General features: G+C 37.5%; 1 protein-coding gene across 1 annotated transcript in view; it reads left to right on the forward strand.

Moving 5' to 3' along the window:
* TTC3 (tetratricopeptide repeat domain 3) overlaps positions 1–11,158 on the forward strand; it is a 38,266-nt gene that overhangs the window by 16,355 nt on the left and 10,753 nt on the right. The window contains exons 5-8 of the mRNA XM_008590046.1: positions 5,332–5,494; positions 6,503–6,548; positions 7,913–8,036; positions 9,478–9,541. Coding sequence (XP_008588268.1) covers positions 5,332–5,494; positions 6,503–6,548; positions 7,913–8,036; positions 9,478–9,541 — 397 coding nt within the window. The remainder of the gene's footprint in view (positions 1–5,331; positions 5,495–6,502; positions 6,549–7,912; positions 8,037–9,477; positions 9,542–11,158) is intronic.

Below are 11,158 nucleotides of genomic sequence, written 5' to 3' on the forward strand. Positions count from 1 at the left end.
TTTTTTTTTTTTTTTTTTTTTTTTTTTTTTTTTTTTTTTTTTTGTCCTTTCTGAGACCGGCCACACTGCGCTCAGCCAGTGAGCGCGGTGAGTGCACCGGTCATCCCTATATAGGATCCGAACCCACGGCGGGAGCGCTTCCGCGCTCCCAGCACTGCACTCTCCTGAGTGCGCCACGGGCTCGGCCCCATAGTTTATTCCTGATTTTACATAATTTGTAAAACCAGAGTGAGTAGAGTCATAGAATTTTAGGGCCGTAGTGAATTTAATATCATTCACTACTTCTGTTATTGCTCTGCAGGTAGGCTTCATTAGATTAATTGGAGGAGTTAATTCTATTGTTTGTTCTTTTTAAATGAACTTTCCCTTTATATTATAAGTAACACATGATAAAAAAGAAAACAATACAGAAAGGTAAAAAGTAAAAGGAAAATGTCAGCCTGGGGACCTTTTTAAATAGACAGGTTTCTTTGTCTTTTCCCCAAAAATTGTGACTCAGGTGGTCTAAGAGTGTATCGAAGAGTCTAGAGATCGTAAAATTCCCCAGGTGGACTTCTACATCTAAATTTTGGAATCATTTTTTAAATGTCTTATTTTAGGGCCGGCCCGGTGGCGCACTGCTGCAGTGCACCGCTTGGGAAGCGCGGCGGCGCTCCCGCTGAGGGTTCGGATCCCACATGCAGACCAGCCGCTCACTGGCTGAGCGAGATGCGGGAGCAACACCTAGGGTTGCGATCCCGTTGCCGGTCCCAGTCCGGTGCGGGCGCGGCACTGAGGGTTGCGATCCGTTGCCGGTCACGAAAAAAAAAGACAAAAAGGAAAAAAAAAAAAAGTCTTATTTTACACATGAAGAAATTATGTCCCATAGAGGTAAAGTGACTTCTGCAAGGTGTCATTACAAGTAAAAGACAAAACTGGATTGAGAATTCAGCACTGGATGGTGCTTTTACTATTTTTTTTATGAGTCATTCTTTTGCTTGAAACAGAATCTTTGCTCATCATTGATACTGGTATTTGGTAGGTACTCTATAAATATTTGTAGAGTGAATGAATGATAGAATTTTGAATACTGAAACCCGGACTGTGATACTGGTTTTCCAGAGACATCTCTTGCTATTTTAATGTGTTATCAATTTAGAAAAAGAGTACTAAAACTCCCTGAATTATTTTGAGGACTTTATGGAGAATGTGTGTTCCTGGCTTAGTTTCTCAAACAAAATATTCACTCACTTTTTAATTGGGATGTTTTGTGATGTGTTTATATGATTGCAAAAATATTTGTGTAAATAAGAAAGCACACCCCCTAGGAAGTATTCGAAAAGTTTGATGCCTACATAACTAGGTTATTTTTCCTTTTATTTTACCAGAAAGAAATGCTCGTTGAAGGATAGTTTAAATTTCAGAAGCTAAAGTAGACTATGCAAGGTGCATTCTTTACTTTTATAAGAATTGTTTTACTTTAGAATTAACTATGAGCATGAGTCTGTGAAATCATGTCTTTAAGATATAAGCCTCTATAGGAACGTACTCTGTAGATTGCTGTGTGAGGGTGGACCATTTTTCTTTATGTCTTCCCAGACAGAGAAGATTGGTACAACGTTACTTGTCTCTAGATTTACTTTCAGGCTTTAGAGAGGGTGAGTCATTGTGTCCTAAAGAGTGAGAGTTTTTGTGGTATAGTCAGCAGATGTTTGTTGACATTTCTGTGTGCATTGCCTTTTGATGTATGTTAAACAGGATACAATTAATAACCTACTGATGTCCTCAAGAACCTTTTAATTTTGGAGGGTATATTAGGACTCTTGTTTGCAAATGACTGAAACCTAACTCAAATTTGGCTTAAGTAAAAAAGGGAATTTAACGCCTCATTTAACTGAAAAGTCTGGGGGTTCGCTTTGAGATCTGTAAACATTTTTCTGTTTCTCAGCTTTGCTTCCCTGTTTGTCAGTGTGTTTAGTCTCTTTTCTTACTTTTTCCTCTGTGTTTCATTTTACATAGGTTCTTTTGCTATGTCAAGTTCTCTGATCTTTTCTTCTGCAATGTCTAATCTGCTTTTATTTCCATCCAATGTATTTTTCATCTTAAATCCTATAGTTTTCATCTCTAGAAGTTAAATTGGGTCATCCTTACATATTTTATGTCTCAATATTTTTAATCTTTTCTTTAGTTTCTTGAACATACGGAATATAGTTATTGTAACTTTTAATGTCCTTGTTTACTAATTCTGTCATCTGTGTCATTTGTGGGTTGTTTTCAATTGTTTGATTTTTCTCTTCATTATAGGTTGTATTTTTCTTCTTTGCATACCTCGGGGATTTTTTTTTTGTTTTGTTTTTCTCTTTGTTTTGAGAGGGGAGATCCAAACCTGTGACCTTGGTGTCATAAGGCTGCATACTTGGTAATTTTGGGTCAGATGCCAAACATTGTAAATTTTACCTTGTTTGGTGCTGGATATTTTTGTTTTTATGTAAATATTCTTGAGCTTTGTTTTGGGATGCAGTAAAGTTACTTGGAAACAGTTTACTTCTTTAGGGTCTTGATTTAAGCTTTGTTAGATGGTACCATACATCATTTAGTCTAGTGCTAATTTTTTCCTCATTACTGAGCCAAAACCTTTCTGAGTACTCTACTTGATACCCTATGAATTATGACGTTTTAATTCTGGTTGGTGGGAATAGGAATTACTCCTGGTGCTGTGTGAATTCCAGCTTTTGTTCCCTGTTAGTCTTTCAAGGGATTCTTTCCCTGGCCTTGGGTAGTTACCCCACATGCATGTACTGATCAGTATCAGCTGAAGACTCAAGGGGGACCTTCTGCAGTTCTCCGGAGTTCTTTTTCTGTGTACCTCTTTCCTCACTGGTCCTCTGCCCTGTAAACTCAAGTTGCTTTGGTCCCCTGGCTCCCAGCTTTATCTCCTTAGCTGAGAAAGACTGCCAGTCTCTGCCTGTGTTTCTTCCTTTCTGGCTTAGAAACTCTCTCCTCAGTGAGCGGGAGCAATATGGCTTACTTTGCTTCCCATCTCAGGGATCACTCTCTTTTATTGCCTAATATAAGTGTCTTGCAAGCCATGGTTTCATATTTCTTGTCTTTTTTTTGTTTGTTTGTTTTACGTAGGAGGGTAAATCCAGTCCCTATTACTCCATCTTCACCAGAAGTGGAAGTTAGAATATAGGCTCTCTTTGCTTAATTTTTTTTTTTTTGTCTTTTTTCGTGACCGGTAAGGGGATCACAACCCTTGGTGTGGTGTCATCCACACTGCGCTCAGCCAGCGAGCGCACCAGCCAGTCCTATATAGGATCTGAACCCGTGGTGGGAGCGTCGCTGCTCTCCCAGCGCCGCACTCTCCCAAGTGCGCCACGGGGCCAGCCCTTTGCTTCATTTTTAAAAAGACATGTAGTAGGAGCCCCAAACCGATATCCTTAATAGCTGTTAATCCCAGTGAAAAGAGCACCTCTTTTAGTGTCCACCTGAGGGATGTCTCATACTTGATTCTGATTGAGTCACATGTAAACCTGTAGATGGATTGCTGTGACCTGGAACATGGTGCATTTCAGTTGGCCAGTCTCCTGGGTCACAACCATGCTTCTGCCCTACCCTTCATTGTTGGGGTGGCCCACTAGAATTGGCAGTCCTGCCATTACTGTGAGAAGTAGGGAAATGGTCATTCCCCAAATAATGGGATGGGAGGCAGAGGAATAATAGGGAATTTCCACATATGTGATAGAGAATTAGATAATGTCAAAGAAGAGGAGAACTTTCTATTGTAATTGGGTTCAAGAAACTCTCTTAGATATCTTTAATTTAAGCTCCATACAAACAACTTCAGCAAAGAGGTCTGAATAAGCTTGTTTCTCAACCAACAGAAGTTATACTGGGTTTTATAGATTTAGAGAAAAAGGATCCAGAAAAGGTGAAAACAGTGGGAGGGAAAAGAAAGAAATAAAGGATTCTCTACAAATTTAGCAGGTATGGTTTATGATCTATCATTATTTCCTATGCCAGCAGTGTTTATTTTTTTATGCAGTTGACAAATGCCCAGTGGATAGGATTTTGGCCTTGAAGCATATCTGAGAGATCTCTTTATCTTCTTATACCTCAGTTGTCAGGAAACAGGGCCTCTACCCTTTAAGGAAAAGCAGAGTTTAATGAAATGCAGTCAGAATTGGGATCTTTGATCTATGCCTACGTAGTCTGGATCAAAAGGCTCCAGGACTCACAGTTTAACATAGTGTACCAGAGAGTATTATTTGTGTACTGACCCTGTGTAAACATAAACGTGCATGATTTAGTGAAAAGCTGATCTTTCCTAAAAAGGGTCACTTGTTTTTGATTTTATATATTCTCTTAGATTCTCATTGAATCAGAACATTATTTTTAAAACATAAAGAGGAAAGAGCTCTAAACCAGTTTCATAAGATCAGGGTTCTTTGGTTTGCCTCTAAGTTAGTGTGACATCAGGTCAGTTTCTGGCCTCTTTCACTTGTAAAGCATCCCCACTGGATACTGTGCCTAAAACTGGAGTTCTGTTTGTGAGTAGCTAGATGGGGGTTGGTTAAGTTAGCCCTAAGTTTGGTATTGTTAGCTTTCCAGATTAAAAAGTTAATGCTTGATATAGAAGATTTCCCAAATGTAGAAGTGGAGCCAGCAAGAATTTGATTCTATGGCAAAACCAAACCAAAGCAAAACCCTTATGAGAATTAAAAATAAATCAGTGGTTTTCTGACTTCTTAAAGCCAGGAACTACACTTAGAAAATAATTAGAAGTTGATTGAAGGGGAGAGAGATGGATGGACAATCTAGCAGAAAGCACCCCTTATCTCTGCCCGTGCTCTTTGGAGGTGTTGGGAAACCCCTGCACAAGGTGATTTCCTTCCAGCTCTAAAAACCTTTTGATTCCTGAAGTGTAGGGAATGTCATGACTTAGAGACTATTATTGCCTTAAAGTATTTTGAAAAAACTAAATTACTTACTTATAATGAATGACTTTTATATTTTATTTGGCACAATATTTATTTTATTTTATATTAGCAAGATATAATGAAGGATGAATTCTTTGCTAGGGGTACAGAAATCTTTTAAGCAAAAATTGATCTGTAGTTAGTTGTTAAACATTATTTACTTGTTTATAACTTTTCACTTAGCTCATTAGGTAGTTTTATTTCCTGAGGTATTAACATTTTTATTTATTTTATTAACATGTTTATTTCATGGATTAGGGGCCTAATCTAACATTTTAACAAATTAGTTTTCAAACAAAATAGTTTTCCTTATCTATTTTCTTTAACTTAAGCATATTTTTGAGAAAAAATTAAATTTATCTTTTTGGAACAGGGTCATTATCGTTATTGTGATGCTCTTTCTATGCTGGGGGAATATGACTGGGCCCTGCAAGCAAACATAAAAGCTCAAAAACTCTGTAAAAATGACCCTGAGGGAATCAAGGATCTAATTCAGCAGCATGTAAAGTTACAAAAACAAATAGAAGACCTACAAGGTATTTCACCTAAGATTCTTTTGGTTACAGTTGAATTCCCTTTAAAACTTTTGAAGGTGAGTTTCTTGGATTATTGGAGGACCATAAATCAATTCTCAGATGATTTGTAGTTATTTTGTTACATAATCTTGGTCATTTCTCTTAAGTTTTCCATTTCTATTTGTGTATAATTATATTAGTGTTATATTCCATGAGGTAATTGTAAAAGACTTGTATTTTTTTATTTGAAAATGAGAGCAACCAAATCGTTATTTTTCATTCTACAGAAAATACCCCTTCTAGAAATATTAAATAAAAGCTTTTGAAACAAAATGGTTTTAAAATTCTTTTTAAAATTCCTCCATTGTTAAGAGTTATTTTCTAAAATAAAAGGCCCTTCAGTAGAGTTGCTTGATGTTCTTCCACCAAGTTTGTGGCTAATTCTATAGTGGGCTGAATGTATGTATGTATTTTATATATTTATATGCATGTGTACACACGTGTGTGTATATACACACACACACATCAGAAATTGGCTGTGCAGGCTAGGAGTTGTGTGGATTTTCATTCTGCCCTTGTTTTCTCCCCTAAGTAATTTTGCTTTCTCCAGTACCTGAAATTTCCTTACTCTACACTTTGAGCATATGGGTCTTTACTATTTTTAATTCTTTGAGTATTTAGCGTCTTATGGAGCTGAGCTGAGGAGTTCTGTTTCACTAGCAGATGTTGTCATCCAACATAACATAAGATTGTGAGCTCCTTGAAGACAGGTACCACCTCTGATTCAAATTTATACATTGCTGTCATCTTGTTAATAATCACGTGTAATGGAATGTCAGACAAAGTTTGTGTAACATTTTATTGACACCATCCTAAAACTATAAAGACATGCAGAAATGTAAAATTGCTTAGGCTTATTTTCCAGTTTTCTAAATTTTATGTTCTTACTATCAGCTTAAAAGAAATATGAAAATCTTTGAAGTCTATGTTGCCAATCCATTGATTACTGTGTGTGATTAACTTTTAAAGGGCGAACACCAAATAAGAATCCAATTAAAGCCTTTTATGAAAGCAGGTGAGTTAACAGCAGGTCAGTAGCTGCTACTTGGAATGGCTTTGTTCCATGAATTTAAGAATCACTTGTGTTTGATGCTTTAGGAGCTAACAGCAACCGCAGTAAAGTTTGGGATGGAAGGAAGATAGGAGTTGTTTTTTTTTTAAGTGTTCGTGTTCAAGATTAGGTGATCTGTTAGTTGTCAGATTTATTTTGCTGACTGTGTCACTGAACCATTTGGATATGTATATATTGGAGATCAATAGCCTAAGTCTGTGGGAAAAGAGGAGTAAAATGTTAATTGAACATTTCCGTGTTTGAATGGGACCAGTTTGGCCATGAGGGTTCTGGCATCAAAGAGTCAGCCTGTGCCTGTGTCCTTCACCTCTGTCCTGGAAATATCTGCCTCCATCCTCCCAATCCTTAAAGCATCCTTTTTTTTTTTTTTTTTTTTTTTTTTTTTTTGTCTTTTGTCTTTTGTCTTTTGTCTTTTGTCTTTTGTCTTTTGTCTTTTGTCTTTTGTCTTTTGTCTTTTGTCTTTTGTCTTTTGTCTTTTGTCTTTTGTCTTTTGTCTTTTGTCTTTTGTCTTTTGTCTTTTGTCTTTTGTCTTTTGTCTTTTGTCTTTTGTCTTTTGTCTTTTGTCTTTTGTCTTTTGTCTTTTGTCTTTTGTCTTTTGTCTTTTGTCTTTTGTCTTTTGTCTTTTGTCTTTTGTCTTTTGTCTTTTGTCTTTTGTCTTTTGTCTTTTGTCTTTTGTCTTTTGTCTTTTGTCTTTTGTCTTTTGTCTTTTGTCTTTTGTCTTTTGTCTTTTGTCTTTTGTCTTTTGTCTTTTGTCTTTTGTCTTTTGTCTTTTGTCTTTTTCCGTGTCTGGCAACGGATCGCAACCCTCAGTGTTGCCCCCGTACCGGACCGGGGACCGGCAACGGGATTGCAACCCTCGGCGTCGCTCCCGCGCCTCGCTCAGCCAGTGAGCGGGAACCGGTCTGTATGTGGGATCCGAACCCTTGGGCGGGAGCGCCGCCACGCTTCCCAAGCGGCGCACTTATCCAGTGCGCCACCGGGCCGGCCCCCTTAAAGCATCCTTAAAGGCTAAGACATTTCCTGTCAGAAATAGGCAACAGACAGACTTGAGTATGCCTACAAGAAAACAAATAGCAGCCAAGTTCTAAGAACCTTTGCTTATTCGGCAAATAAAATAGATTAAATTTTTTTCCACATGCTCGTTTAGATGCTTAGGATATCGAAGCTGTTAAATTTAGAACAGGGAGACTTATTTATTTTAATATTAGAATCCAGAATACTTTTCTTGATCTGTTTGTTTGAAGGATAACTTTCTAAAAATGTGTATTTATAGGAATAAAATGATCATTCTTTTTATCCCCTCTCAGGGCCTACATACCTAGGAGTTTATCAGCACCTACGTTTATCACTTCACTTAACTTTGTGGAGACAGAAAGAGATTTTAGAAAAACTAACCACGAAATGGCAAACGGTGGTAATCAGAATATAAAGGTAAGCTCAGTTAATAACTAAAATTAATTCAACTATAGGAGGTCTCATTTTTACAGGAATATTTTGGTGACAATGGAAACCAAAGACTTTAGCAATTATGAACACCTTTTTGCCTATTGATATCAAGAGAATGATTCTCTTTTTAATAAATAACCTGGCTATGTCATACAACTACATAAAAATAACATTTCAAAGTCACAGAATTTCTTTTGAAATCATACTTACGTGTTTTCAAAATATTTTTTCTAAAACTCTGTCACCACTTAGTCCTCTTTGTATGCCATTCCTTATATGTCTCTCAACCAAACAGTTGCTTGGGAATGAGTGACATTGGGGTCTGGTGGCAAAGTCACTTCCACCCCTCACACGTTTTGGATTTTTCTTTTCCTCCCTTTTCTCTTTTGCAATCTACTTAGCTTCCTGACCCTGCATCGGCCTACCCACCCAGCTTGTGCTGTGTCAAGCCTGGGAGGCCCTCCTTCCCCATCTTCTGCAGCCTCTCTGGCCCGTAACAGCAGTGGTCCGAGCTCTTGATTCATTTCTGTACTCAGCAGAAGTATTGGTCTGATGTTTTCTTCAGAGCACCAGTAGGCCTCTAGCCTGGCTCTGTGATCAGGTATCCCAGATGGCCTGTATCTGAGTTTTTCTCTGAACTGTAGTATATGCAAAGCTCAGCAGCTGCCATCCAATCCACACTTATATTTCTCTTCAGTGTTTGAGGAGAGAAAAAAAAAAATAGTGTTTTGGCACTGGGTGGGTGATGGGCATTGAAGGGAACTTTTCCAACCTACTGTATAGTCCTTTCGATGATGATATTGAAAATCTCCAAGAGGCTTCATTCAATTAGGGAGAGGAGCATAGGGAAAGATGTGATTGTATTAATTCAGTACAGATGTTATTGAACAACTGCTATGTCAGGCATCAGAAATAGAATTGTTGTTCAAGAATTTACCATATCTGGGCCGGCCCGGTGGCGCACTCAGTTGAGTGCAACGCTTGGGAGTGTGGCGGCGCTCCCGCGGAGGGTTCGGATCCCATATAGAGACCGGTCCGCTCACTGGCTGAGCGCAGTGCGGGCGCGACACCGAGGGTTGCGATCCCGTTGCCGGTCGCGGTACGGGCGCGACACTGAGGGTTGCGATCCTGTTACCTGTCACGAAAAAAGACAAAAAGGAAAAAAAAAAAAGAATTTACCATATCATATCATGATCTCTTATCGTTAGTTATAATTTTTTTGCTTATATATTTATTATAGTATATACAAATATATTATAACAAATATATATTTGTTGTTTATGTATTTAGATTTAATAACCAGCTGTGTATTTTAGGCACTTAGGTGAATTTTATCCTGTTATAAATTCTGTTTTACTATAGAACTATTGAATTTTCATGGCTGTATTTTTTTTTTAAGTCTCACTGATTTTATTTTCATGGGCAGGTGGTAGATGAGGCTTTGAAGGTAGATGATTGTGACTGTCATCCTGAATTTGTACCACCATCAAGTGAGTATTTTTTTCCTTATATAAATTGTTGCCAAGTTAATCTAGAATTGCCTAAACTTTATGCCCTAAAATTTGCACAAGCCTCTATATTTGCTTTTGTTATTTTACTTTATAATGCTTTTATGTTAAGAAAACATTAAATATTTATTTGAAGTCAGTGATCAGTCTTTTTATATTATTTAATAAATTTAATTTTGGAAATCCAAATAAAAGGAGTGGTGGAAAGGAAAAATGAAGTACATAGCTCTTCTTGGTCTGCTCCTTAATTTCCTTCAGGCCATTATTTCTCATTATTGAAAGTTTTCACTATTGCCTCTCCTTCCCAGACCTCCAAAGGAGCCTTTATAGACTTTTTTTCTCCTAATTGGCCTCCCCCATGGAATTTTAATACCACAGGTACTGTTTATCTTTTTATGTACTGAATGTGCATCTGTGCTTTGTATACGAGTTGAGCTTCCCTTATCTGAGATGCTTGGGACCAGAAGTGTTTCAGATTTCTGAGTTTTTCAGATTTTGGAATATTTGCATTATATACTTACTGGTTGAGGATTCCAAATCTGAAATCCAGCATTTTCCTTGAGAGTCATGTTGGTGCTCAGAAAGTTTCAGATTTTGGAGTATGTTGAATTTTGGATTTTTGGATTTAGGATGCTCAACCTATATGAAAAGAGTTAGTTTCTTTCATCTCCCAATAACAAATTTTTACCATATTTGGGGTGACATATATCCCCTTCTCCCTACTGCCTCATTGAGAATGGATGCTTGTCTTAGTCCATTTGGGCTGCTATAACAAAATTATAACTGGGTAACTTATAAACAGCAAACATTTATTTCTCACATTTCTGGAGGCTGGGAAATCCAACATCATGGTGCCAGCGGATTTGGTGTCTGGTGAGGGCCCTCTTCCTTGGTTCATAGAAGTCTGTCTTTTTGCTGTGTCCTCACAAGGTAGAACAGGTGAGAACACTCTCTGAATCTTTTCTTGTAAGGCCATTAATCCCATTTATGAGGGCTCTGCCTCAAGACCTCCCCAATACCATCTCCTTGGGGATTAGACTTTCAACATATGAATCTTGGGGGGACACAGACATTCAGACCATAACAGTGCTTTAGGCTAATTCTTGTTTATTTTAAGTTGTGTGTGCTCAGTGCATATGTTGTTTAAACATGTAGACACATGGCAGGACCTCATTACTTGTCATCATTAGGAGATGAAGGGTTCTGGAGAAGTGAATATTCATGCTTCATTTATTTCTGAATCTCTTTTTATACTACCAGAGTTTGATGAAAATTTTTCTAAAGTGGATTACATGCTGTCTTTTAAAAGAGAATCTAAGGAAATACAGATTTTCTTGATAGCTCAAGGTGGTTGTTATACACAACAGTTATTTATCTGAAGCTTTCATATACCGTTCCTTCTGGGGTTATTGAGGTGAGGTCGTTGACCTAGCTAGTAATCAATTGCTCTATTCCTTTCTCTTGTTTCTTGATTTGTTTTCTTTTCAGTGGTTTTGCTTCTAGCAGCCGTTTTTGTCTATTGCTCCCTGCAGTTGCATCTTCTCTCAGGCTTCAATTCTTCATATTCAACTATTTATTTATTTATTTATTTATTTATTT

This window comes from Galeopterus variegatus, unplaced genomic scaffold, assembly GCF_000696425.1.
Source record: "Galeopterus variegatus unplaced genomic scaffold, G_variegatus-3.0.2 Scaffold5820, whole genome shotgun sequence".
Lineage (NCBI taxonomy): Eukaryota > Metazoa > Chordata > Mammalia > Dermoptera > Cynocephalidae > Galeopterus > Galeopterus variegatus.